Source organism: Mustela erminea, chromosome 19, assembly GCF_009829155.1.
Source record: "Mustela erminea isolate mMusErm1 chromosome 19, mMusErm1.Pri, whole genome shotgun sequence".
Taxonomy (NCBI): Eukaryota; Metazoa; Chordata; class Mammalia; order Carnivora; family Mustelidae; genus Mustela; species Mustela erminea.
In genome coordinates this window covers 14,379,885-14,407,883 of record NC_045632.1, presented here as the reverse complement: position 1 = coordinate 14,407,883, position 27,999 = coordinate 14,379,885, and the positions used below count along the sequence as shown (strand labels likewise).

The 27,999-nt window shown below is 52.6% G+C and overlaps 1 protein-coding gene and 1 long non-coding RNA gene across 3 annotated transcripts; one reads left to right on the top strand and one right to left on the bottom strand.

The window, feature by feature from the left end:
- The first annotated feature begins 31 nt into the window (after positions 1 to 31).
- On the top strand, positions 32 to 27,999 carry AXL (AXL receptor tyrosine kinase). Of its 2 annotated transcripts, XM_032323211.1 has the most exons (20): positions 32 to 601; positions 1,822 to 2,044; positions 2,383 to 2,483; positions 2,988 to 3,164; positions 7,784 to 7,864; positions 8,012 to 8,127; positions 11,651 to 11,861; positions 12,161 to 12,300; positions 12,963 to 13,113; positions 13,323 to 13,349; positions 14,544 to 14,676; positions 14,987 to 15,078; positions 18,014 to 18,109; positions 18,259 to 18,336; positions 19,741 to 19,833; positions 20,223 to 20,344; positions 20,973 to 21,082; positions 24,789 to 24,948; positions 25,392 to 25,528; positions 26,146 to 27,999. In XM_032323211.1, exons 1-20 carry the CDS (start codon positions 538 to 540, stop codon positions 26,495 to 26,497), a joined length of 2,664 nt encoding a protein of 887 aa, XP_032179102.1. In that variant the 5' UTR covers positions 32 to 537; the 3' UTR covers positions 26,498 to 27,999. The 2 variants fall into 2 exon arrangements, with proteins under 2 accessions (XP_032179102.1, XP_032179103.1); XM_032323212.1 differs by lacking the exon at positions 13,323 to 13,349.
- Positions 9,366 to 13,506, bottom strand: LOC116578769. The gene is made up of 4 exons (XR_004281045.1): positions 13,423 to 13,506; positions 10,423 to 10,469; positions 9,704 to 9,784; positions 9,366 to 9,527 (listed from the first exon to the last, which is right to left on the bottom strand). It is a non-coding gene; the product is annotated as an uncharacterized LOC116578769 (long non-coding RNA).

The following is a 27,999-nucleotide window of genomic DNA, read 5'->3' as shown; positions in this document are numbered from 1 at the left end:
GGGGGCTGTCGCAAGGGCTGAGAGGGGAGTGGAGTTCTGGAGGAATGTTTACCAGACACGGAGGGAGCCCAGAGGGACAGCGCCCAGAGCTGGGAGAGAGAGCCGCACAGCCTCCCTGCCTCGCTGGCCCAGGATTTGGGGTGCAGTCCTTGGAGCGCCTTCCCCCTCCTCAGCCTCCCTCCGGGGCCCCTTTAAGACAGGGCTGGTCCTCTCCTCCCAGAGTTAACCCCTCCAAGCCCAGGTGGCCCCCTGGGCTCCCGCTGGTGGGCGGAGGCAGAGGGGGAGCCAGGGGCGGGGAAAGCGTTGCCCGAAGTCTGAAGTCTGGGAGAGAGAGTAGGAGGCTGGGGAGCAAGGAAGGCGGCGGCCGCTGAGGAGAGCCGGTGCGGGGGCCCAGCCGTGGAAGGCGGGCAGTGCCAAGTTTAGGGAGCCTGGAGCTGGGGGGGAGGGCTGGGGACAGCCCGGCCCTGCCCCCTCCCCCCGCAGGGTGCCCAGCAACTTCTGAGGAAAGTTTGGCATCGTTTGCGTGGTGCCCCGAGGATGGGCAGGGTCCCGCTGGCCTGGTGCTTGGCGCTGTGCTTCTGGGGATGCGTGGCCCCCAAGGGTGAGTGATGGGGCCCTGCCGGGGGTGGGGGTGGGGAGACGACCCGGGGCTGGGCTGGGGCAGGAAGGAGAGGAGTGAGGGGTGGATGGCAGGTGTTGAGGGGAGTCTGGGCTGGCCCAAGGATTGTCTTTGGGACAGCAGAGGGGGAGACAAGGAGACACCGAGTTAAATGAGTTAAATGGGGAGAGAGGAGAGAGGCCGGGGAGAGAAAGGGGCTCAGAGAGGAACAGGACAAGAAACAGAAACTGGGAGGGTCAGAGATGGAAAGAAGTGAACACAGAGCGAGACAGAGACAGAGAACCTGGGGGCTGGAATGGGGCTGGACTTGACTCGCGGGGGTGGGGGGCGCTTAGGGAGAGGGGCTGAGCTGGGGGCTGCCCCGGAAGGAATCTTCCAGAAAGGACCACGAAGTTAGGCAGTGGGATGAGGAGGACTCCAGAGCTCTAGGGGGGAACCCTTGTCACTGTCACCCTCCCACACACTTGTCCTTACCCCATCACTGTCTGTCTGCTCCATTTCTGGGGTGGGGGTCTCCGGCTCTGGCTGTAGACCGCCATCTCTGTGGAGCTTCATTTCTCTGTCCCAGTCTCTGGTTTCTGTCTCCCTACTTTCTAGGTGTCTCTATAATGTCTCTGTCTCTCTGTCTGTTTGCCTCTGTGTCTCTCCCCCAACTTTGTCCCCCTCTCAGGGGTGTCTCTCCCTCACTTATCATCCTCTGTGTCTCTCTAGTCTCTGTCCCTCAGCTGTCTCTGAGTCCTCAAGCTTGACTCTGTCTGGCTTCTCTCTGTCTCTCCTTCCCTGTTTCTCTTCTCTCTCTCTCCTCTCCCTCCCCACCTTTTTTCCTTCCGCAGGGTCTACCAGCACCCATCTACCACCAGCAGTCCACCACCAGCCGATCTGTCAAGTTTCTAGAGACCCTAAGGAAGGGCAGCAGGGGCGGGAACAGGGCCTGGCCCTGCCGGGCAGTCGGGAGCGTGGGAGGCTGCCAGATCCCCGGCCTACTTCCCAACAGACCAAGGATGAGGCCCCTAGGAAGGACAGAGGCTGGACCCCAGTCCCCTGGGAAGGCTCTCATCCTCCCCCAAAGCCTCCACCCTCCACCCCCCCCACCACCCCCCGCCCCCACTGAGGTCACTTTACAACTATGTGGGCCTAAGGGCCTGGCAGGCTGGGAGGAAATCAGGGGTTCCTAAGCTAACTCTTTCCCCATCTCCCCACAGGAGCACAGGCTGAGACAGACCCTTTTGTGGGGAGTCCAAGGAACGTCACAGGTGCCCGGGGACTCATGGGGACCCTTCGGTGCGAACTCCAGGTTCAGGGGGAGCCCCCTGAAGTGACCTGGCTTCGGGATGGACAGGTGCTAGAGCTGGCAGACAGTACGCAGACCCAGGTGCCCCTGGGTGAAGACGGGCAGGATGACTGGAAAGTGGTCAGCCAACTCAGGTGCCCAGCCTCCCCCTGACCAGCCGCATCCCTCCTGATCCCTGTCCCCACCCCACTCCCTGGCCCCCAACCTCCATCACATGATGGGTAAAAAATTATGGGCAGGAGCCCCACCTGGGCTGGAACCCCAGTGTGGCCACTCGCTAGCTGTGTGGCTTGGAGAATGTGATGTAACCCTGGGTTTCACTTTCCTCTTCTGTAAAACGAGTTAATAATAGTACTCACTCCTTAGCTCTGACGAGTTTCTAGTCCTGACCCCCTTCCTGCAGTTCCGATGACCCCTACCCAGGGTCCAGCACTGACCCCGAACCTTTCTGTTTCTCCTCTTGTCCTGTTAGAATCTCCTCCCTGCAGCTCTCAGACGCGGGGTGGTACCAGTGTGCGGTGGTCCTGGGAGGAAAAACCTTCGTGTCCCAGCCTGGCTACGTTGGGCTGGAGGGTGAGCCCTGGGCACAGAGGTCATGGGCGGACAGGAAACCTGAGTGGTCAGAGGGTGCTGGAAAATTCAAGGGATATGCAGCCTGGGTGTGTCAAAGATATTTAAGGGGTCGGGAAGCTGGGGAGTCTGGGAATTACTGGGGGCAGGCCTGGGGGAGAAGATATCTTGGCTTGGTTGTGACATGTCCTAGGGGCAGACATGGTTGGGGTAGGACATTCTGGGGATTGGGTAAGGAGTCAGAGGTACAATTTAAGCCTCTCCCCCGCCCCTCAGGTTCTCACTTTTCTCACTGAGACTTAGATGTCCCACGGGTCAGATGCTGGTGGGGAAGTACCCAGGGGTACTGGGATCCTGTGTTCTGGGGGTAGAGGCCTGACAGGTTGGACATCTGAAGGACGTCCGGACGTCCTGAGGAATCAGATACAGAGGTCAAAGAATTTGCAGTGAGTCAGACACCTGGGGAGCTCAGAGGAACCTTGGCAACTACCATGCCCCCCACCCCAGGCCTGCCTTACTTCCTGGAGGAGCCTGAGGACAGGACTGTGGCCGCCAACACCCCCTTCAATCTGAGCTGCCGGGCACAGGGGCCCCCAGAGCCTGTGGACCTTCTCTGGCTCCAGGATGCGGTCCCCCTGACTCTGGCCATGAGCCATGGCCCCCAGCAAACGCTTAGAGTTCCAGGTAAGTCTGGGGAGTAGCCAGCTCTGCCTAGAGGGCCAGACAGGATGGGAGCAGGGAGCAAAGGAGTCTTTTGTGCTCCTGTGTGAGTGCCTGACCCTCTGTCCTTCATTGTCTCTTTCTGTCTCTGTCTCTGTTTTCTCTCTTTGTCTGAGTCTCACTGTCTCAGCATCTCTATCCATATCTACCCCTCGTCTCTCTCCCTCTGCTTTCTCTGTCCCTTTTTGTCTCTCTGTCCTCTGTTTCTCTGTCTCTTTCTGCTTCTCTGTGTGTGTCTGTCTCCCTGTCCCTCTGTCTCTCTTTATTTCCCCCAGCTTGTCTGAATAGAATTCTTTGTCCCGGGTTTCCTCTGAGCTGTCCCATGGCCCAAATGTGTGTGTGGGCCTGATGTCCCTTTGTCAGCCCCTGACCCCAAGCCTGGCACCGGAAGCACCAGGCCGTTTTCTCCTCCACCTCCTCCACCTGCCCACCTCTGTATCAGAAGAGCTGAAAGCGGAGAAAGAGGAGAAAGTGGGAGAAAGAAGGACAGTTCCAGGGAGAGAGAGAGATCAAGAGACATGGGAAGGGACAGACCACAGAGGTAGCCTAAGATGCAGAGTGACAGGACAGGGAGGTCTGAGTGACAGCAGAAAATCTCCTAGCTTCAGAGTGACCATCCATTTCCGCACCACAGAGATGGGGCAGGACCTAGCTTGGGATCACAGCGCGGTCAGAGGTAGTGTGAGGGTCCCTGCACATAGCCGTTTCTCCCTCACCGAGGAAGGAGAGTTGGAGGAACACAGCCGGGTGAGGATCAGTCTGAGGGAGGCAGCTGGACCCTGGGTGGCTTCAGCTTCCAGCACCCCAACCTGCTGCCTCTGTCTGCTGGGATGGGGCGGGGGGGGGGCTCCTGCCTGAGGGTCTCTTGGGCTAGAGGGAGGTGTCCACATTCTCAACATTCCGGGGGCTCTGAGTGTGCAAGGAAGAGGTGGTGAGCATGCCAGCCCCCAGAGGGGTGACTCAGGCCCGTGGCTCTGGGGTCTGAGTCAGCCTGGCAGGACCCTGGAGATAGGAAAGGAGAGGGGGATGGGCCACCCATGCCATCCCAGGAAGGAGAAATGGGGCAGCCCCCCCACCTACAGACATGAGAGGGCCCGTGTGTGTATCAGTGTGTGGTAAAGCTGTAGGGGGAGGGTGTCTGTGTGTGTGTGTCTCAGTGTGTGTGTGAGGTCCTGTCTGTATGCATCCGTGTACCTCTAGATCAGTGTGTATGAGGCAGTATTGTGTGTGTGTGTGTGTAAGAATACCTGTGTCAGCCTGGCCTCTGTCCTCCTTTGCACTTGCGTGTTCACAGCTGTGACTCGCTGTGTGAAGGTGGCATGTGTATGTGTGTGTTTGGGGGGAGAGATGGCAGAATGAGGGGAGGGAGTGTTTTGTAGCTATTTTGCATCTAGCTCCCTGTAGAAAAGTGACAATGTCACGTCACAGGTATGCATCTGTGGGTGTGAGTGTGTCGTGGTGTGGACACCTGTTTCCTTGTGGAGACAGGATGTTGTCAGTGGACAGTTTAGTCTTCCTTGGTGTGTTTTCACTCACTGTGGCTGTCCACGCATTTGTCTGTGTCCACACATGTCTCTGGGGTTCCCTTGCATAGGTCCTGAGGGGGGGGGGTGTTGGTTTGTGACTCTGACATGGACCCCCATCTGTGTGTGTGTGTGGGTGGGTTGGTGGGTGAGAGAGAGAGAGAGAGAGAGATCTACAGCAGGCGGTAACGACTCCCTTTTTCTTCTGTCCCGTCTCCCTATGTATCAGCCCCAGCCCTGATTGTCTCTTGGTAGATAAACTTGCCAGCCTGTGTGTGTATGTATGTCTGTGTCACCTCTAGGCACATGGCAACTATGTGTCTGCCTCACTGTTTATGTAAGTGAGTTTCTGTATAGTCTACCTCTCGGTAAATGTGTCCAAAGCGACCTGAGTGTCCAGCTGTGTTTGAAGGACTGGCTTTGTTTGTTTGCAAGCAAGTCGACATTAACCTTATTCATGTCCTGGTGCGTATCTGTTGGACCACTCCAACCTCAAGGTCTGTGTGTGATTCCCTGTGTGTATTTCCACAGGCAGGTGTGTGTGTGTCAGTTTGGGGGGGGGGGCAGGATATTGCGTTGCTAGGTGTTTGACTGTGTGTTTATGTTTGTGATATATGTGTTTGTGTATGTGCGCCAACGTCAGACCCTGTGTAGATACGTGCAAGTCACTGGCTGGATACTGGTGTCGCTGCGTGTTTGCGACCCCATCAGCTCCTAATGCAGCTTAGCCAGTGCCTGGTTTTCTGTTTCTGTGCCAGTAACGGCCCCTGTGTGTTAAGTGTGATTCATTGTGTGAGTGTGAGGGTGGGGGGAGGTGCCGTGTCAAGGAATTTTGTCCGTTTATGTGTGTCTGTCCCTCGATCTGACTCAGGGCGTGCCCCCTCTCCTTCCATCTCTCTGATTCCCTCGGAAAAAGCGCGGGCGTGGGAGGAGGAGGAGCGGGAGCGGAGAGGGAGAGGGACTGTGCATCTGGGAAGCACATCTGGAGTGGGCCGGCTCCAGTGGCGGAGGGAGAGCCCGCTGGAGGGGACGGGTCCCAGGGCCCTCCATTCCTGCTCTCCTCGTCCTCAAAGTGCCCTCTGAGGCCGAGGAAGGGGGGGATCCTGCGCCGCGCGCCCCCCAGCCGCCACCGGAAGTGCCGGAGCGGGAGGGGGCACCCCGGTGACTCACGCGGGGGCAGGAATGCTGCGGTCGGAACAGGACCCGGCTCCAGAACTCCCTCGCGCCCCGAGGCTCTTTGGACGGGCAGCACCAGCCCCTACGCGGTGACCCTGGCGGGCCCCCACGTGCCAGGTGGCTGGACCGGACCCAGGCTCCCCGCCCCCTCCGGCAGCCGACCGGGGGCTGTCCTGCCCCTCCCCCGCCGGCGGGGGCTGCGGCCGGGCTGGGCACCTGACCTTGGCTGCGGGCTGCCGCCTGGGCAGCAGCGCTGGGGAGCTTCCCTGCCCACCCCCTTCCGGCCTCGGCCGACTTTCCTTCATTCCGCTCCCTCTGCCGACTGAGAAAAGGAAACTTTGTGTCTGCGGGTTGATGATGGTGGTGGTGGTGGGAACAGGAGAGAGCGCGCGCGCTCACACACACATACACTTTCACACGCAGACCGAGCAGGAGGCACACACAAGCCTGCAACATCCATAGACAAACGCAGTCTACCCGCAGACACCCAGAAACACAAGGTACATATTGGAGCGCCTGGCTGACTCAGTCCGCTAAGCATCTGCCTTCCTCTCAGGTCATGATCCCAGGGTCCGGGGATCAATCCCTACCTGGGGCTCCCTGCTCCACGGGAAACCTGCTTTTCCCTCTCCACCATGCTCATTCTCTCTCTCAAATACATAAATAAAATTTTTTAAAAAGAGAGACATATTAAGTCACTTACCCATAGAATTACACAGGCTCATATTTCTACATACGCACCCAGAAACACTCAGGTACACAAAGGCATACACATAAAGTCATTCACTTGTTCAACAAGCATTTATGGAACACCTACTGTGTGCAGGGCTATTATGGACCTGTATGAACCTTGGCATACAGCAGGGGACTGAATAGACAGAAACCCCCGCCCTCCTACAGCAGGGTTGACAGACAGTGAACAAGACATACAGGTAATGGGTAAAGTATGTTGTGATGAGAAGAGCCAAAGAAGAAAAGTAAAGCTGGGGAGAGGCTAGATATGGCCATGGGGTCCTGGCTCTGAGCAGGGCGGCGAGGGACAGAGTGACAGAAAAGGTGGGGTCTGAGTCCCAAATGTGATTGAGTGTGGGAGAGAGCCCTGTGCACTTCTGTGGGAAGATAGAACAGAGATGCAAAGTTCCCGAGATGGGAATGTGTCTGATATCTGAGTTCCAGAAACATCTGGAGCCCAGTGAAGTGGGGGAGGGGGACGGGAGTTGGTAGGAGCTGAGCTTAGAGCATATAAATGAGCGAACACCTCTGGCTTTACGTACAGCCATGAGGGCCTTTTTCTTAAGTGTGTGTCTGCTAGGGATATATGCCTCCATGTGTGTCTGTTTGGCTCATGTGTGTCTGTGTGATCGTGTCTGTGTTTGTGCAAGTATGTGATTGTGTGAATGCGTATGTCTGTGTGCGTGTTGGTGTGTGTGTCTAGATATGAGTATGGGTACTTTTGTATGTGTGTGTATAACTATGTGTTGGTGTATGTGCCTGGTGTGTCTGTGTGTAACTATCTCTGTGTACACGTATGAGTATGTGTGTTTCGGTGTGTGTGTTTTTGAGTGTTGTTTGTGTGAGCATATATGTGTGTCTCTGTGTATGAATGTGTGTGTGTGTGTGTGTGTGTGTCTGTGTGTGTGCCCGTGTGTGACTGCATGTATATGTGTCTACAAAGTGGGGTACTAAGACTGAGGCCACCAGCCTGTCCTTCTGTCTGGGGACAGAGGCCTGTGCTCCCAACTCAACCCTCACCTCCCTTCCAGCAGGAGCCCATGTGGGCTGCACTGACTGTCCGGCAGGGCATGGTAGGTGGTGGCTCAGCATGGCCTGGGAAACCGTCCTTCCCCTCGCTGACACTGGGCCTCTCCTTTTATGACTCCCCAGGTTTGAACAAGACATCTTCTTTCTCCTGTGAAGCCCATAACGCCAAGGGGGTCACCACGTCCCGCACGGCCACCATCACAGGTGAAGGAAAGGGAGCTGGGGAGTTGGGTGTCAGAGGGTGTGTGGTCTGGCCCAAAGGTCAGAGCTGGGGTAGCGGGAAGGGGGGTCTAGAGGGGAGCTTCGGGCAAAGACCCCCCAGGGTCAGCCCTGCCCCTCATGTCTCCACAGTGCTCCCCCAGCGGCCCCGTGACCTCCACCTGGTTTCCCGCCAGCCCACAGAGCTGGAGGTGGCTTGGACCCCAGGCCTGAGCGGCATCTACCCCCTCACGCACTGCACCCTACAGGTGAGACCTTAGACTTGGCTCAGCCCTCCTCCTTCCACCACACATAAACCCCCTGCCCCTCCCTGGGAAACCAGCCCTTCCCAGCCATGCATGTGCTGAGAGGCAATAGAGCCTGCAGTTGAGTCAACACCAGATGTCTTGGCTTCAGATCCTCCCTCCACCACCAGCAGCTGCAGGAGATGGGACCTTGTGACTTAACCTCACTGGACTTCAGTCTTATCTGTAAAATGGGCAGATAGGCTTGTTGTAAGAATTCAATGAGTGAATACAAGGACCAAACTTAAAATAGTATCTAGAACAGAGGTAATGCCTAATAAACTATTAGCTGTTTCAACTTTTTTTTTTTTAGTATTAGTAATACTGACTCTGGCCAGAGTGGGAATCCTAAGACAGCATGGGTCAGAACCTTCTCTGTCACCAGCAGGTGACCACAGCCCTGTGCTTCTCCCATCCCAGCCCTGATCACTCTGGGTTGCCGCTGTCTGAGGGGTGAGTCTCTCTCCCCACTGGACCGGGATCTTTGGGAGGACCAGTCCTGGCCTGTCTCAGTCACCACTAGGTCCTCACGATTGCCCAGTGCAGGGTCCGACTAGAGTAGGACACATTTGCTGGAAGAGTCCCTGACCTGAAGTGTTCTAGACCCAGCCTTCAGCACCAGAGTCGTTCTTAGTCTGCGCTAAGAAAAACAAACGCAGATCTCTGAATACACGACCCAATTCTGGCCTGAAGTTCTTTGAGATCTGGAAGTTGGAGTGAGGGCGGGACAGTGTCTGCTCCGACAGATGACAATAATTAGTAATGCCCAGTGTTTATGGAGTGTCATCTCTGTGGTGGGCCTTATGTTATGACTTTATGTGTTTATGTGTATTTGTGGGGGCAGGGTCTGTGGAGACACCCGCTTTCCAGATGTAGAAGCTAAGGTTCAGAGTAGTTAAGCAACCTGTCAAGGATCACAGCCAGGAAGTGGCCGAGGTGGGATTTGAACCCTCATCTCCCCAAACCCAAACAGCCCCCTTCACCCTCTTGGAGACCATTCAGAGCCAACACTTGATCAAATAAGAGCTGTCTTTCTTGTAATTACGTGCCCTGGACATTATCTCATCCACTTGTCATTTTAACCCTAGAAAGTAATCTGCTAATCTTCCCATTTTCAAGGGAAGGAACTGAGGCCTGGAGAGGGGAAGTGATCTGCCCTCCCCATAGGCTTTAAAGGATAAAACTGATTCAATCTTCAAGCGTGGGCCCACTTGGGAGATCTCAAATGCTAGGTCAGGCATCAGCTGTACCCCCCAACCCACATGCGTCCAGTGTCAAAGAAAAGCAGAAGTGTGTCCTCTTCCTTCTCCAGGGCTCACTTCCTGCTGTGCCTGGCCTGGGGCAGGAGGGTTCGAATGGGAGGGCTGCAGGGAAAAGAGAAGTGGGAGTGGGCACCAGGAGGCTGACTGTCTGGACCTATGTCCCTGTGTCCCCTTTGTCCCAGCAGAGGTTCCCCTTCTCATCTGTCACTGCAGGTCAGAGAGCGGGCATGGGACAGCTTCCATCCCCCACCCCCATCATATTACCCACCCTCCCAGACCTCATGGTGGGATCCTTCCCCACAGCCGTCTGTGGGACTCTGGGCAAGTTGCTGAACGTCTCTGGGTCTCTGTTTCCTCATCTGTAAAATGGGAATGAAAAAAGAAACTGACCTCAGAGGGTGGTGGCAAAAAGACCAGGAGTTCAACCAGGATTGCGCCTGCTGGGGTGCTTGATACAGAGTCTACACTGGGGAAACGTTAACCATCGATAGGATGCACAAACCGACTTCTGTGCTGTGTGTCATCGAGCCTCATACCTTGCCAGGTAGGGACTCTTACATGCCCATTTTCCAGAGATAGGAACGGAGACTCAGAGAAATAAAGACACCCATTCTAGGTCACACAGCAAATGATACCCAAGCCAGGACTTGGATATCCAAGATTCTTTGGGTCCACACCAGTAAGCGGTAAACTTCCCTCTGAGAACACTCAGTGTGACAGTGTGGTTGGGTCTCCTGGTTGCTCCCCCGGTGTTGAGGGGAGGTGGCAGCATCCTTGTGGTGTGTGGCTGTAGAGGTTGTGGTTATGTGTGGCAGGGCTGTACAAATGTCTATACCTGCTGTGGTCCCTGCCATGCTGATCGTGTTATTCCTGGGGATCAGGCGAGTGTCCCAGCTGGGGACGCTGTGTAGGGCATGCAAAGTTTGCTACTTGTAGCCGGCAACTTCTGTCTTGCGCATGCACACACACACACACAATAATAGCAATAAACACTCACCGTGCACGGCCTCCTCTAAATGCTTGCAAGCATCAGCTCACTCAACCCTGCAAGTTAGGGAGACATTGTTGTTATCCCATTTTACAGATGAGGAAACTAAGGCACAGTGCTAGGGGCTAGTAGAGGCGGGATCTGAACCCCAGATCCAGCGTCTCTGCTCAGCACCAAGTTCTGCTGCCTCTCTGAACAGAGGAGAAGTATTGTTACTATCACCAATGTTCTTATTTCTTTTTAAAGATTTTTGTTTATTTGAGAGTGAGAGAGATAGAGAGAGCACAGCAGGGGGAGAGGGCAGAGGGAGAGGGAGAAGCAGGCTTCCCGCTGAGTGCGGAACCCTATGTGGGGCTTGATCCCAGGACCCCGGGATCATGACCTGAGCTGAGGGCAGACACTTAACGGCCTGAGCCACCCAGGCGCCCCAAGGCAAAAGTTTTGAAGACAGGTTGGGGTTTAGTTCCCAGCTTCATCAGTGACAATCTGGTAACCTTGGGCAAAGTGATTCTATCTCTCTGAGACTCACTGTCCTCATCTGTAAGTGGGGATGCCCATGGTACCCAAACACAGAGCTGAGGGTCAGATGAGCTCAGATGTGTAAAGGGCTTTGCTTTTTTATTCAGATATGCATAACGTGCATAATCTTCAGTGTGCACCTAGATTGTTAAACACAAATGTTCATCCATGTCACCACCCTCCAGATCACCACCCACCAGCTCCCCACCCACAAGGATCCCTGAGCCCCCAGCGATGCCCACTCTTCTGATTTCTCTTGTAGGATGTTGCTTTTGTCTGTGGTTGAATGTCATTGTCATTTTATTGATGCTGATCACCTGCCCTGCTCCGCACAGCTTGTCCTACCTTCAGCCTTTAGGTAGCCCTGGAAGGCATTTGTTCCTCTAAGTGCCCATGTTCCAGATGAGGAAACTGAGGCTCGGAGAGGGCAAGTCTTGCCAGAGGTGGCTTTTACAAGTGATGACGGAGCCACATCATGCATCTAGGAGGTCTTCTCGCTTTGCAGCTGCATGTGCCCCTGTTACACCAGCACAGAGCGCTCTCTCGCTCGCGCGCGCGCGCGCGCGCGTGCGCTCTCTTTCCCTCTCTCTCACACACACACACACACTCACCCTTGCAAAGTTGTGCCATCACCCCAGGACCACCCCTACCAACTTGTGTGAGCCCCATCTTGAGATCTCCTGGCTGTCCCATCCTCAAGCCCCTTCCGTCTCCCCAGGCCGTGCTGTCAGATGATGGGGTGGGCGTCTGGCTGGGAGAACCAGACCCTCCAGAGGAGCCTGTCACCTTGCAAGCGTCTGTTCCCCCTCACCGCCTTCGACTGGGCAGCCTCCGTCCTCACACTCCTTACCACATCCGGGTCGCCTGTATCAGTAGCCAGGGCCCCTCACCCTGGACCCACTGGCTTCCTGTGGAGACACCGGAGGGAGGTAAGAAGAGGCTGGTGTGACGCAGACGTCACTCGCCGCGGCTCGCATCTGTGCCACCCCAGGCATCTCCTGTCACCCATTAACCCCAAGTGGCCTCAGTCCCTCCCACCCAGCCCCGGACTCCCCAGCGTGGCCCACTGGCATCTCTCCCAGACCTCTCCCCTGTGCTTCCGCTCATGGCAGGCCTGCACGAGGTGCCCACGTGTGTTCCCTTTGCACTCTGCCCCTGCTTCCTGGGAACAGGGGAGGGGGTCAGGAAGAGGTGGGGGTGCCAGCTTCCCCTCTTCCCTGTCCTCCAGTGCCCCTGGGCCCCCCCGAGAATGTCAGCGCCATGAGGAATGGGAGCCAAGCCCTGGTGCACTGGCAGGAGCCAAGGGCGCCCCTGCAGGGCACCCTATTGGGGTACCGGTTGGCCTACCGAGGCCAGGACACCCCCGAGGTGGGTGCTGCTGGCAGGGCTGGGGCGGAGTGTCTGGGAGGAGGGAGATGGGGAGGAAATGTCAGGGTGGACAGGACAGTGGTGTGGGTCGGGGTAGTATAAGATCATACGGCACCTAGGAGAACACGTTCTGGGGAGGTTTAAGGGGTCTGGGGAAGGGGTAGGGAATGGCTATTTAAAAGCACTATACAAAGCATTTCAGTAGACTTCCAGATGTCCTGTGACGCTTTTATAGCAGATAATCCTAGAACACCTTGAAGAAGGGGTGATTTTTCCTATTGGGCACGGAGGTGATGTTGGAGCAACAGCACCCTGGGTTGGACAGATGGGGTGGGAGATTGGGTGGGAGATCAGGAGGGCATAGAGGAACGTGGGTGGAAAGATGGGGATGGGGGTTCAGTCCCCCCTTGTTAGCACTTGACAAGGGGCAGTTAGTGAGGCAAAGGGCCGGTGCTCATGGAGCTGATAGTGGAGTGGGCGTGGGGATGGAGAATGGAGGTAGGGGTGGTGGCGAGGAATGAAGGGTGGGAGGAGGTAGGGAGGAAGGGTTGGGGGCAGGAGGGGGCTTTTGGAAAGATGGAGATTTGAGGCTGAGGGTGAAGTTTTAAGAGTTAAGGGCAGATAGGGGGCACTCTACCCTGACACTCCATCCGACACCCTAGGTGCTCATGGACATAGGGCTAAAAAGAGAGGTGATCCTGGAGCTGCGGGGGGACGGGACTGTCCCCAACCTGACAGTGTGTGTGGCAGCCTACACTGCCGCTGGGGATGGACCCTGGAGCCTCCCTGTGCCCCTGGAGCCCTGGCGTCCAGGTAAGTCCCAGTCCTGCTCAGCCCCCTTCAACCCATTCTCAAGGACCCTGTCTTGCCCTGATGCCCCTGACTTTCTCCCTGTACCTTTCAGTGTTACTTACCCCAATCTAGGCTCTTTTCCCACCCGGAAGCTTAATGAGAGTCTCGTCCATGTCACACCAGCCTTACCCTCTCTGAGCATGTCCTGCCTCTGTCCTTTCTCCTCACAGGACAAGGACAACCAGTCCACCAGCTGGGTAAGGCTTCCCACCCTCTCTCCTCCCTCCTTTCTCTCAGCTCCCCCTGAGGATCCCATCGCCATAAACATACCTGTTGCCATTGCTTTCATGTTTCCCAAACTCATCACTCTAATCTTCTACTTCTGGGGTTTGTGTGGTCCTTGATGGAGTCGCCTGGAATGGCCCTGCACATTATAGGTACTCAGTGAATTGTGGTTGGATGGATGGGCAGACAGATGAGTTATCCCCGCTCAAATCCATCCCTCTCAATATTTCTCCAGCAATTCTCGAACATTCCTCCTACAGCCATTGTACCCTCCTAGCCCTGTTCCAGATCATCTCTTGTAACCCAAACTACTAGCCTTAAGTATTCCTTACGTGCCTTCCTACATTTCTTTCCATACCCTTCTCACACTAATCCCAGCTTCCTTTCCCAGTCATCCTATTACAGTCCTTGGTTCCTCACCCATGCCTCCCAAACACAGGACACATCCACACTTCTCATTCACAAACTGCACATTTTTCACACCTTCACCACATATCCCACATATATCCATATATCCTGGAAAACTTTGGGTCCACGCTATCCCACACTCTTCAGGTCTCCGTGCACACCCACCGACACTCCTCACCCCTCGCCAGTCCTAATCCATTCCCGCTCTACACACACCCACCACACCAAACTCCTGGAACACTCAGCACGTACCCATTCCCACCTTTTTACACACTATGTCAGCTCATCCCATGCCCACGCTCCTTTCACACCAGAGTTAAATCCTTACAAATCACTGCTCACTACTTGTATCCAAAACTCCTTGACTACTCCTCGTTCACATACCCCCGACTCCTCCAATACTCCTCTGACATTCTGTGCACCGTCCTTTGCATACTTACTTCTCTCCCATCCTTTGCTTTATGGAAACCCCTCCATCGTCAGCGCGCACTCCTCAAGACCATTCCTTGGCCATTTGTCCATAAGCCTCCTTCTCCTTGCACACGCCCCACACACCCATCCTACACTCCATGCATTCTCAACCCTAGCTCCCCTGCTTTCCAGACCCAAGTCCATCTCCTCGGAGAAGTGAATGCCTCTACCTACCCCATGCCTCATTTGATATTTCCACATCTGTTTCCCTTCAATGTCACATCTTTGGGGTCCAGGGAGCGGGATCCAGGGCTTCCCCCATGACCTGTGTGCCATACCCCTGACAGTGAGTGAGCCCCCCGCCCCTGCCTTCTCATGGCCCTGGTGGTACGTACTGCTGGGAGCCGTTGTGGCCGCTGGTTGTGTCCTCATCTTGGCTCTGTTCCTCGTCCACCGCCGGAGGAAGGAGACCCGCTATGGGTAAGTTGGAACTACGTGAGTAGGGAGGCTTGTGTGGACTGGGATGGAGAGGCTGGGGCCAGGGAGACCATGAGGAAGCTTGTGTGGGACAAGAGATTACCGATTAAGATTCCGATTAAGAATCGGAATGAGATCCAGGGTCCGGGTGATGAATGGAAGGTGGGGAGTAGAAGTCCCAGACATGCTTAGCAAATGCTGGCGGGGTGGGGGGTGGCTTGGGCTTAGGGTGGTGTTCACTTTCACTGTTCTCAGAAGGAGGGGTTTGCACTTGGTTCTGCCCTGTCCTCACCTCCTGCCCATTCTCCCCAAGAGAGGTGTTTGAACCAACAGTGGAAAGGGGTGAGCTGGTGGTCAGATACCGTGTTCGCAAGTCCTACAGTCGCCGGACCACTGAAGCCACCTGTAAGTGAACCCCCACACCTCCCCGCCCTGGTTGGGGGCTGACGAGCATAGAGATTGGGGCCCGCTGGGCTTCTGTTGATGCCCGAACCAAAAGTTCCTGAAGACCTTGGAATGATAGGACATTAGAACCGCAGACCCTGACAACAACAGAACTGTGAAATCACACAGACCCTTAGAATAATAGGGTCTTAGACAAAAAAAATCATAGGAAGACCAAACCTTAGAGCTACAGGATCCTAGAACAATGTGATGATGATGGCGATGAAGAGGACGAGGATGGTAGGATGATCGTGAAGCCAGGGGTGACGGCCAACCCCAGCAGTCCCTATGTGACAGGTGCTACACATGTCATTTAATTGAATCCTCACGACAACCCAGTGAGGCAGGTACGTCTTCCCTCCCCACCACCCCCACTGCACAGATGAGGAAGCAGTGGCACAAGAATGTTTAAGTGACCTCCTCAAGGCCACGCAGGTTGCACGTTGGATAGCTGGGCTTCGAAATTAGGTCATTTTGCTCTGAAAGTCCATCCCCTGAGCTGCCTCTAGGAATTAAAGAATGTTAGAGAGGTAGAATCAAGCTTGGCTGAAATAATTCCAGGATCAATACCATAGACCCTTAAGATCTTGAAAACCAGAGGCTCTTAGAACTCTAGACTCTCCGTGAGACTGTGGAATTAAGGAGGGTCCCAGCCATGAAGGGACCCCAGAGGCCACGTCGTCAAATCCCTTCCTCTTTCCAGCTGGGGCAACTTAAATCCAGGAAGGAAAGGGACAGAGCGATGTCTCTCCCCAGCACACCGTAAGAAGGCTGGCGGGGCCCCAGGGAGATATTGGAAGAGGCTGGGAAAGACATTTAATTCAAGAGGAGCAAGGATAGGAAGCAAGGAGGTCATGGTGCTCTAGTAGGGTAACGTGCAGCAGCGATTCTCAGAGTGTGATCCTGGTCCCTGGGGGTCCCTGAGACCACTGCAGGGGATCCATGAGGTCAAAACTATTTTCGTAATAATCCCGAGATGTTATTTGCCCTTTAGCACCCTTGTTCTCTCACACGTGTTCTGTGGAATTTTCCAGAAGCTCTCTAATACATGATGATGTCATCACTCTTTCTGTTGACAAACATCTGCTTCTTTATTCTTGTGTTTGAAAACTCCATCCATTTTAATTTTTTAAAAGATTTTATTTATTTATTTGACATACACAGAGAGATCACAAGTAGGCAGAGAGGCAGGTGATGGGGGGGCAGGCTCCCCGCCAAGCAGAAAGCCCCATGCGGGGCTCGATCCCAGGACCCAGGACCATGACCTGAGCTGAAGGCAGAGGCTTAACCCACTGAGCCACCCAGGTGCCCCCATTCATTTTAATTTTGAAAATACAATAAGTGTTGATCTGTGTCAGCCCCCTGAATGAAAGCTCTTTGCCATCCACAGTAATTTGAAGACTGTGAAGGGGTCCTGAGGCCAATAAGTTTGAGAACTGTTGCTATAGAGCTACGAAAATAAATCACAACTATGTGTGAGAGCTACATTATGGCTGTCTCATAGACACCGTGTTCAGTGAAAGAAACCAGAGACAAAAAAGAACACAGTATATGATTCCACATTGATAATATCCCCAAACAGAGAAGGCCAGTCTATGGTAAGAGAAATCAGGAAGGTGGCTGCTCTTGAGAGGGCGGGTCATGGTCTGTTCTTGACCTGGGTGCTAGTTACACTGTTGTGTTTGCTTTGTAGAAATCCACTGAGCTGGGGGACCTGGGTGTCTCGGTCAGTTGAGCACCCAACTCTTGGTTTCAGCTCAGGTCATGACCTCGTGGGTCGTGAGATCGAGCCCCGGGGTGGGGATCCCCGCTCAGCGGGAAGTCTGTTTGAAGATTTTCTCCCCTGTGCCCCTCCCCACCCCGCTGGTGGGTGTGCGCTCTGTAAAATAAGTAGATCTTTTTTTTTTTTTTTTTTTTTTGACACAGAGAGAGAAAGAGACAGTGAGAGAGGGAACATAAGCAGCGGGATGGGAGAGAGAGAAGCAGGCTTCCTGCTCAGCAGGGAGCCCGATGCGGGGCTTGATCCCAGGATCCTGAAATCATGACCTGAGCCAAAGGCAGACGCCTAATGACTGAGCCACCCAGGCGCCCCTAAAGAAATCTTTTTAAAAAGTAGACAGGAGCACCTGGGTTGCTCTGTTGGTTAAGCAACCAACTCTTGATTTCAGCTCAAGTCGTGATCTCAGAATTGTGAGATTGAGCCCCATGTCCGGCTCCTCACTCAGCAGGGAGTCTGCTTGGGATTCTCTCTCTCCCTCTCTTTGGGCCCCTCCTCCCCATCTCACACCTGGGAGCGTGTGCTTTCTCTCTCTCTCTCTCTCTCAGAAAGAAATCACTGAGCTGCTCCCTTGTGATTTATGCAGATTGTAATTCAATAAAAAGTTAAGAAATATTTTTAGCAACTGCTGTGGCGTACCACTGACCTATCAGGGTGCCCAGTGGTACAAGATTATGTGACAGGCTCTAACCCTTTTGCTGCTGGTTTGGGAGAAGATTTGGGGGGTCTAGGGGAGGAGCTAGGGCAGGAGGTGTGCTCAGGGCAGTAGCTGTTTGTTTGTTTGTTTGTTTTTTAAGATTTTATTTATTTATTTGACAGAAATCACCAAATAGGTGAAACCAAGTAGGCAGAGAGGCAGACAGAGAGAGAGAGGAGGAAGCAGGCTCTCTGCTGAGCAGAGAGCTCAATGCGGGGCTCGATCCCAAAACCCTGGGATCACGACCCAAGCCGAAGGCAGAGGCTTTAACCCAGTGAGCACCCAGGCGCCCCCAGTAGCTGTTTTTGAATGAATGCTGAAGTATTTCAGTATTTTAACAATGGTACATCCCTCTTGACATCCAAATGTCTCCTGAGTGTCAGCCCTGCTCCATGGCTCTGTCCACCCCTGCCCCCATACAGTGAACAGCCTGGGCATCAGTGAAGAGCTGAAAGAGAAGCTTCGGGACGTGATGGTAGACCGGCATAAGGTAGCCCTGGGCAAGACGCTGGGAGAAGGTGAGCCCCCGGCCCCCCCTCACCCCCAGCGCACACACACATTCCCCTGAACCACGAAATCCTTCACTTCCCCACCCATACCCTGTCACAGGAAATGCAGTCCCCCCAAGCACCCACTGAGGTCAGTGTCTCCCTCTTGTCCCCCACAGGAGAATTTGGAGCCGTGATGGAGGGCCAGCTCAACCAGGATGACTCCATCCTCAAGGTGGCTGTGAAAACAATGAAGAGTGAGTCTGAGCTTGCATGTCCACATGGATGGAACCCCTGACCCCTCACCCGAAGGCTTTTCCCTATGGCCCTAATGAGGCCAAAGAGCAGAAGAGTGAGTCGAAAACCAGCCTTGCCACAGAATCTCAGGGTTTCCAGATAGGAAGTGGAGTCTGTACTAGGTGCATTATTTAATGGATGGGATTTAGTATGGGGAGACTTATTACAAAGGCACTGGAATGATGGGGAGCAGTGAGGCTGGAGATTAGTGACAGTCATACTTCCATCCTAAGACCTAAGGCCAGAGTGAAGAAGTGGTGTCACCATAGCCACGGCCAGGGATGCCTGGTGGGATTTGGGATTGCAGATTTAGAGGCTGCCTTGTGCAAGCTTGAAACACACAGCCACCATCAAGGCAATGCTGGAAGCAGTAAGGGACAGAGTGAAATACCCTGACTTCTCCCTCTCCACCTGCCCACCTGCCAGTCTTCCCATTGGCAAACTCCAACAGGAAAACAGGAAACAGTATGAACAGTACAAACAGGAGCCTGGGAAATGTAGTTTTGGTGGGGGCCAGCCCCCTTGGTGGGGGAAGGTCTGGAATGTAGCTTCATCATTTATCAGCTGTGTGATCTCAGGCAAGTGACTTTCCCTCTTTGAGCTGCATTTCTTCATTTGGGAAAAAAGATCATAATATCCTTGCCTCCTAGGGTGAGCCAAAGCACTTAATGCTGGGGTGGTAAGTAGTCTGTGCAAGGAATGTGGACTACGACTATATTATTTACAGGGTCAGAGAGGGTGGGAGCCACTCCAGGGTCACACAACCCAGGAAGTCCAGGGCCAAGTCTTTTCCATACGGGGAGGGCCAGGCTGCTGCTGATGGTGAAGGAGGGGGATCCTTTCTCAATCAGTGGAGCTAAAAGCTTTGGTTATGGAGCCATCAGTGTCTTCCCATTCATTCACTATTGAACACTTTTTATGTACCAGGTTACGTTCTCCACCTAGGTTTGAGTCCCAGCTGTGTGACCTTGGGTGAGTGGCTTTGCCTCTCTGAGCCAGTGTCCCGAGTTGAAAAAAGGGAGTAATGGGATGAATCCGCAGGGAAGCAGCCTAGCATGGTGTGTGCACCTGGATCTCAGAGCCGGCCCACCTGGCCTTCACTTCTGCCTCTTCCACTTGCAAGCTCTGTGTGCCCGTAGGCAGATTCCTTAACCATTCCGTGCCTTGGTTTCCCCATTGAGAATAATGGTCTCTCCTCAGAGGGTTAAATAAGTTCATATATACACACACACACACACACACACACACGCACACATATAGCTGAGTGCAGCACCAGGCACAGATGACAATGATGATGAAGGAGAGGAGGAAGGAGTCCTCCCTCCCCTCTCCTCTTCCTTATCCACCTTCCTCTCTCCCCCAAGTTGCTATCTGTACGAGGTCGGAGCTGGAGGATTTCCTGAGTGAAGCCGTCTGCATGAAGGAATTTGACCACCCCAACGTCATGAGGCTCATTGGTGAGGGAGGGGCAGGTTTGAGGGTGCCCAGGACTCCATGGAGGCCACTCCAGGAGGAAGACCCCTCCCTCCGGCACTGGGAAGATCAAACCTCTAGGCTCCCTGCTCCTCCTACCCTCAAGCTCCCCCCTCCTTCTTTCCCTCAGCTTGGAATGTGACCTCTGACCTTTCCCAGAAATAGCTGAGGTCCCCAGGAGGGCTCTGGAAACTTCCCTGGGAACAGTGCTGGAAATGGCTTTTCTTAAGCTTGGTCCTTGCCACCCACCACCCACCCCACCCCCAACAGTTTGGAACTTAGATTTGAAGGGGAGGGAGAGAGAGAATTGAGGGAGGGGATGGCTTCCCCTCCTGGCCAACTGGAGTGACAGGGCTGCCTGGGGGGTCCTCAGGCGTCTGTTTCCAGGGTTCTGAACGAGAGGGCTTCCCAGCACCCGTGGTCATCTTACCTTTCATGAAACATGGAGACCTGCACAGTTTCCTCCTCTATTCCCGGCTTGGGGACCAGCCAGTGGTGAGGGATATTTACTTGTCTGGTTCCCAGATATCCACTGAGCACCTGTCAGGTACCCAGCACCACTCAGACACTGGGAACACCACAGTGCCCAAGAGCTTGCTCTCGTGGAGCTGTCTGCCAGTGAGAGCACCAGGCAATAAAGAAGTTAACCAATAAATAAGCAAGAGAAATTTAACTGCTAGGAAAGGAAGAGAGTCAAGTGAACAACAGAGAAGCCAGGCAGGTAGTTTGGGTGGACTGAGAAGGTCTTATAGAGGAGGTGACCTTGAAGGAAGAGCCAACTGGCGGGAGGTGGGGAAATCTGGGGGGAAGCAGTCCTGGCAGAGGACATAGCACAGAGGAAAAGGCTTAGAGGCAGGAACAGGCATAGTTCGTCTAAAAACCAGAAAGGAGGCCCCTGGCTGGAACATTGGTCGCACGTCCAGGTCAAGGGCAATAGGAGATCAACTTGAACGGGAGGGCAGGAGGCGATTATATAGAGCCTTGTTGGAAAGAGGTTGGATTTACTTCTTGGAACCATGGGAAACCACTGCAAGGCACACACAGGAAGGGAAAGAAGGAGGGAGGGAGGAGGGATGGATCTCAGGGACTCCGCTGACCTCCACTCCTTCCTACGTTGCCCCAGTTCTTGCCCACTCAGATGCTGGTGAAGTTCATGGCAGACATCGCCAGTGGCATGGAGTATCTGAGTACCAAGAGATTCATACACCGAGACCTGGCTGCCAGGAACTGCATGTGAGTGCTAAGCCTTCCATAGCTACTCTCACCCCCACCCCACCGTCCCCTCCTCAGGGGAGCTGCATCCCTCCTTCTAGGAGGAAAGTAGGGTCTAGACACACATACCCCTCAGGCAGGCCAGAACTCAGTACTGCAAGGGGATTGGAGAAGACTTCCTGGAGGAGGGGAGCCTGGAACTGAGATTCTGGAGGGGTATTTGAATGTGGAGAGAGTAGAGGCAAGAGGGTGGGCTCAGTGGGTGGCATGACGTGAGCAAAGGGGCAGAGATGACCAATGACAGTGGGGACATTGAAGCCTCATCTCTGTATCCCTCCATGCTGACTATCTTGCCTGGGGCTGCCCTTAGCAAGGGGCCATATTAAATAAGGGGACCAGACACCCTCCTTTCCCCCACCAACAGACATCCCAGAAAATAGGCCAGAATTAAACTAAGGTCAGGATGGAACATGTATATACAAACACAGGCTTCGACTATTAGTTTCATTACAATATTGGACTCAGAAACCGGAGCTGGAGAATTGGAATCTTCTTCAAGATGGGTAAACGTTCACAACTCTCGGGAACATGAACATCTCTTTCTTTCCCCCCAAATTCTTTCTGTGGAGAAAGTCCAATCTCACAGAAAAGTTGGAAGACTTGTTCAGTGGATGCACGTACACCGTCCTGGGGGGCAATTATGCCATATTTCTCCTCTCTTCTCTGCCTTTCTCTCTTTCCTCAACCGCTTCAAAGCAAGTTGCCTAAATCTTCAATAGGTTATCTCCTAAGAATGAGAATTTACATGTAAATTATAGTTCTGTTGTCACACCTGAGAATAGTAACCATAATTCTGCAACATAACTTCGTATCTGTCCAATCCATATTCAGATTCTTCAGTTGTCCTCCAGAATGTCTTTTAGGGTTGTTTTTTGTTTGTTTGTTTGTTTTATTTTGCTTTGTTTTTTGTTTTTCTTGCCCCCAATCAGGATCTATTCAAGGTCCCCCCCCACACACACACATTTAGTTAAATCTGGAATAGCCTCCCCCCCACCATATTTTTAAAAATATTTTATTTATTCATGGAGAGAAAGAGTGTGAGTTCATGCCAAGGGGAGGACAGAGGGGGAAGCAAGAGGGATAAGCAGACTCTGCACTGAGTGTGGAGATTTACAAAGGGCTCAAGGCAGGGCTTGATCTCACCACCCTGAGATCATGACCTGAGCCAAACCAAGAGTCTGATGCTTAGTGGACTGAGGCACCCAGGTGCCTCCCTCCCCTGCCTTTTATATTGTTACAGCATATTCTTTTCTTTTTTTTTTTTTTTCCAAAGATTTTATTTATTCATTTGACAGACAGAGATCACAAGTAGGCAGAGAGGCAGGCAGAGAGAGAGGAGGAAGCAGGCTCCTTCTGAGCAGAGAGCCCGATGCTGGGCTCGATCCCAGGACTCTGGGATCATGACCCGAGCCGAAGGCAGAGGCTTCAACCCGCTGAGCCACCCAGGTGCCCCTGATACAGCATATTCTTTTGGAAGAGACCAGGCCCGTTGTCTTACAGGATATGACATATATGTGTCTGTTTCCTTGTGTTGGCATTTGCCTTGTTCCTCTGTTCCCTGTATTTCATGTTAATTGGAAAACGTATGTAAAGTCTTCAATAGACTCAGTCAAAATGGAACTTCCTTTCCTTCTGCAACTTGGGCTGATCCTGAGCAAGCCCCCTATGAAATAATGACACTGAAAATGGGAGCAGACAACCCATTGTTATGCACCTGGTTTTTTGTTGTTGTTAAAATATCAAGGGGTGCCTGGCTGGGTCAGTCAGTGGAATGTGTGACTCTTGGTCTCCAGGTTGTGGTTTTGAGCCCCATGTTGAGAGTAGAAATTACTTTTAAAAAAATCTTAAGGGGTGCTTGGCTAGCTCAGGGAGTAGGGCATGTAGCTCTTGATCTCAGGTCGTGCGTTCAAGCTGCACATTGAGCATGGAACCTACTTTAAAAATAAATAAATAGGGGCGCCTGGGTGGCTCAGTGGGTGAAAGCCTCTGCCTTCAGCTCAGGTCATGATCCCAGGGTCCTGGGATCGAGTCCCGCATTGGGCTCTCCGCTCAGCAGGAAGCCTGCTTCCCTCTCTCCCTCTGCCTGCCTCTCTGCCTACTCGTGAACTCTGTCAAATAAATAAATAAAATCTTTTTAAAAAATATATAAGAATATATATAAATATATAAATAAAAATATAAAATAAAAATATTTAAAAATAAAAATATATAAATGTATAAATATATATTTATATAAATACATACATACATATATATATTTATATATATTTATATACATACATATATGTGTGTATATATATATATATATATATATATATATATATATATATTTTTTTTTTTTTTTTTTAAAGAAAGTTCCTGGGGGCACATGGGTGGCTCAGTCATTAAGCATCCAACTCTTGATTTCAGCTCAAGTTATGATCTCAGGGTCTCGAGATGGAGTCCCATGTTGGGCTCTGTGCCGGGCATGGAGCCTGTTTAAGATTCTCTCTCCCCCGGGCGCCTGGGTGGCTCAGTGGGTAAACCTCTGCCTTCGGCTTAGGTCATGATCTCAGGGTCCTGGGATCGAGCCCCATTGCAGGTTGTCTGCTCAGTAGGGAGCCTGCTTCTCCTCTCTCTCTTTCTCTCTGCCTGCCTCTGCCTACTTGTGATTTCTGTCTGTCAAAAAGAAATAAACTCTTTAAAAAAAAAAATTCTCGGGGCGCCTGGGTGGCTCAGTGGGTTAAGCTGCTGCCTCCGGCTCAGGTCATGATCTCAGGGTCCTGGGATCGAGTCCCGCATCAGGCTCTCTGCTCAGTAGGAAGCCTGTTTCCTCCTCTCTCTCTCTGCCTGCCTCTTTGCCTACTTGTGATCTCTCTCTGTCAAATAAATAAATAAATCTTTAAAAAAAAAAAATTCTCTCTCCCACTGCCCCTCCCCCACCTCCTAAAAAATAAATGAAAAGAAAGTTCTTTGCGGGGGGGGGGGGGGGGGGGGGGGGTAGAAAGGAAGATTGTGGCTTCCCTTGGAGAGGGAGGAAGGACTGATAATGTAATGTGTTTCCTTCTTTCTTATACTTGAAAAAAAAATCAATGTTTATTTTGTATACACTGAAACACCCACATCCTACGTGTGCAGCTCAATGAATGTTTACTTGTCATGTAAACAACCAGCACTGGATGAAGATAAAAAAAAACAACAACATTTCTAGGCCCTGGCGGTCTCCCTAATGGACTTCCCAGTCACTGCCCCAAGGGAAAACCCTTATTCTGGACTTGAGTCACCTGTTCTTAAATGTCACATAAATGTCACATAAATGTCACTCGTGCAGTTTGTACTCGTTTGTGTCTGGTTTCTTTCACTCAGCGTGATGTTTTTGTGGTTAGCCCATGTCTCTGTACGTATTGGTTAGTTCCTTCTTTTTCTTTGCTCTGTGGTATTCCTTGTCTAGATGATGTCCCATGATGTTCTGTTTCTTCATCTGGGTGCTGGTTACATGGGTGCGCTTACGAAACTTCATATGGACCGAACAAGATGGGACACATTTCCCTTCAGTCTGGGTTGACGGATCCTCAACCCCAAGGAGGGACAGCCAGAGTGGCAGATGGAGACGTGTCTGAGAGTGAGGGCAGGCTTTCCAGTGGAGGGGGCAGTACAGTCACCCCGTTCCTCTTCCCAATCTGGACAGGCTGAATGAGAACATGTCTGTGTGTGTGGCGGACTTTGGGCTGTCCAAGAAGATCTACAATGGGGACTACTACCGCCAGGGACGCATTGCCAAGATGCCCGTCAAGTGGATCGCCATCGAGAGCCTGGCTGACCGTGTCTACACCAGCAAGAGCGATGTGGTAGGTGTGGAGATTCCCCACAGGAGTGGGGAGTCAGTGGCTTGTTCATTTCACAGCACAGGGGCCTGGTGGTAAGGGTTAGGCATGTCTGGGGTTGTGCTGGGTGTCTCTGAATGGTGGTGTGGACATGCTGGGGACATGTACAGGTTCAGGAGGTGGCAGGTTCATATAGGAGATGTGTGGACAGTGTAGGCTGGGAGAGGTGGCGATAAGTATGTGTATGTGTGTAGACGTGTGCATGGATGGGCACGTCTGTATGTGCACAAAAGTGACCTCTGTGAGCCTGTCCCTGCGCCGGTGTTGCAGTGAAGAGGAATGTGTACCCGCTAAGATAGCGATGGACACGTGCGCACAAAAATGTGGGTGTACCCATGAACCCATGCATTTGGGGGTGTCTATGTGCAGGACAGACCCTCTAATTCTCTCCCCTCTGACCCCCACAGTGGTCCTTTGGGGTGACGATGTGGGAGATTGCCACGCGGGGCCAGACCCCATATCCCGGAGTGGAGAACAGCGAGATTTACGACTACCTGTGCCAGGGAAACAGGCTGAAGCAGCCTGTGGGCTGTCTGGACGGACTGTGAGGATCCTCAGGACCCCGCCCACCCCCTCTCCCATCCCAGATTTCACTCCCAAGACCCTGAGCACCCCCACATGGCCCCATCCCTCTGCAACCTGCACAGAACCCCTCAGACTGTTGAGGAACTCACGTGAGCACCCCCCCACTGCCCCCAAATTCTAATTCACCCCAGACTCCTGAGCTCTTGCCCTTCCCCCAATGCTCTTAAATACCCAGGACCCTCCACCAGCCCCCCAGTTTGCTGCCCCGAGCTTCTCCAAACTCAAGGGTCTCCTCGGAGATATCCTCAGGATCCTTCAGGACAGAGCTTATCAAACTTTGCTGTCTCACAGCACGTAGAGGAGAGCAGAACATTGATCCAGCGCTTTCAGGGACAAAATCTGCTCTAGCAAATCCTCACTAGAATACCACTCAATACCCAGAGAGCTTCCCCAAGACCCTTTCCAGCTCCCAAGTTTCCCAGGACCCCCTTTGGAAACCCTTGAGAATTCCCAAATCCCATCAGAAGCCCCCAAACTGCTCACGGTTCCTTCCAGTTCCATGAAATAATTCCAAACTCCCAGAATGCTCCCCTTCTGAGCTCCTGCTATCTCTCACCCCTCACTTTGCTGCCCCAGGTATGCCCTAATGTCCCGGTGCTGGGAGCTAAACCCCCGGGACCGGCCGAGTTTCTCAGAGCTTCGGGAAGATCTGGAGAAGACGCTGAAGGCCCTGCCCCCTGCCCAGGAGCCAGACGAGATCCTCTATGTCAACATGGATGAGGGCGGGGGTCATCCTGAACCACTTGGAGCTGCTGGAGGAGCTGACCCCCCAACCCAGCCTGACCCTAAGGATTCCTGCAGTTGCCTCACTGCGGCTGAGGTCCATCCCGCTGGACGCTACGTCCTCTGCCCTTCTACAGCCCCTGGCCCCACCCTGCCCACCGACAGGAGCTCCCCACCTCCCCCAGGGCAGGAGGATGGAGCCTGAGACAACGCTCTACCTGGGAATCCCTCTCAGGACCCAAGCTAGGCACTGCCACTGGGGGAGCCTCCCCACAACTCTCCCCACTCCAGGCCTCACCCCCGACTACAGCCTCCTCTTCCCACCTATTCTACTTCTACCCCCAGACAAATTCTCTCTCTTCTCCATGCCTCAGTGTCCCCGTGTGTAAAAGGAAGGGGTTGGGCTGCGATTCCTAGGGGTCCTCCCGCGTCTAACATTCCAAGATTCTAGATTCTAAGGTTGAAAGAGTCTAGAAGAAAGGTTCAAGGTTTCAAAGAAGCTCTTAGTCTTTGGCTCTAAGAACCTAAAATCCCAAAGTTTCTGATTCTAAAGTGCTAAGGTTCCAGACATGAAGTTTTAAGGCCTATATTTTAAGGCCCTCAGAGTCTGTGGCTTGAGATTTTTCTGGTTCTAGAATTCTTGATACAGCTCACCAAGATTTTAGGTTCTGAAGCTCTAAGATTCTAGTTCTAGAATCCATGGCTCTATCATTCTAGATTTTGTTATTTGAGGGTTCTAAGTCCTTAGGATATAAGATTCTAGACACGGAGGTTTTTTGAGGCCTAATGTTCTAAAATTTGAAGTTTTAAGCCTCTTAGACTGTAAATCCTCAGCCTCTAAGACTCTACATCATTAGTCTTCAAGATTTTATCTTCTCAAGTCCTAAGATTCTAATAATGGTTAATTCTAAGTTCTAAGGCTTTATGATCCTTGAAACTCTTTATTATGAGATTCTGGATCCTAAAGATTGAAGAGTCTAGAATCTGCAATTCAAAAATTCCAAGAGTGTAAAGATAGAGGTTGAAAGGTCTAATGTTCTAAGATGGGATGTTCTAAGACTTAGTCTAAGAACCTAGATTCTTTGTCTAAGATTCTAGACCATACACTTCAAGATTCTAGATTATTAAACTCTAAGATTCTAATGTTGTTCTGTTCTATGTTCCAAGACACGTTAGACTCTATTAGGCCAAGATTCTGGATCCTTAGCATCTAAGGTATAAGACTACAGTTAGCTGTGACTAGCTAGATACCAAAGTTCTAATCATTTCTAATGCTGGACACATTTAGGTTCTATGCTGCATTCCACCTTTCTAGGATTTTAGTTAAGGGCCCAAGAATCCACAGTTTTAAGTCTTAAGATCTGAGGCACTGTAGTTCTACGATTCAAATGTTGTCAGATTCTAAAGGTCTACAGCTCTTGAATTCCAAGGTATGATGCCGAGGTTCTAATTTTAGAGTATTCTTCTGGGTGACTCTCCCCTTCTGAGCCACCTCTGCTTCCTCCTCCCCTCCTGTGGGGGTATGTCTCCCCTCAAGCCTGTGCAAGAATGCACTGGGGATGCCTCCTTTCCCCAGGAGGCAGTTTCCCTCCTTTTGGGCCATGCTGCCCCCCTGAGCCAATCCCTCAAGCCCCCCATTATGGAGAGGTGTGGACAGACTCTGGCACCTCCAGAGGGGCTCAGATCACATAAAACTTTATAACCACC

Bases quoted from the DNA above. Each gene is read 5' to 3' on its own strand.
- AXL (XM_032323211.1), top strand. From the start codon at position 538: ATGGGCAGGGTCCCGCTGGCCTGGTGCTTGGCGCTGTGCTTCTGGGGA. The intron at 2,045-2,382 runs GTGCCCAGCCTC...TTGTCCTGTTAG, and splicing joins AAAGTGGTCAGCCAACTCAG to AATCTCCTCCCTGCAGCTCT. The intron at 12,301-12,962 runs GTGGGTGCTGCT...CCGACACCCTAG, and splicing joins GAGGCCAGGACACCCCCGAG to GTGCTCATGGACATAGGGCT.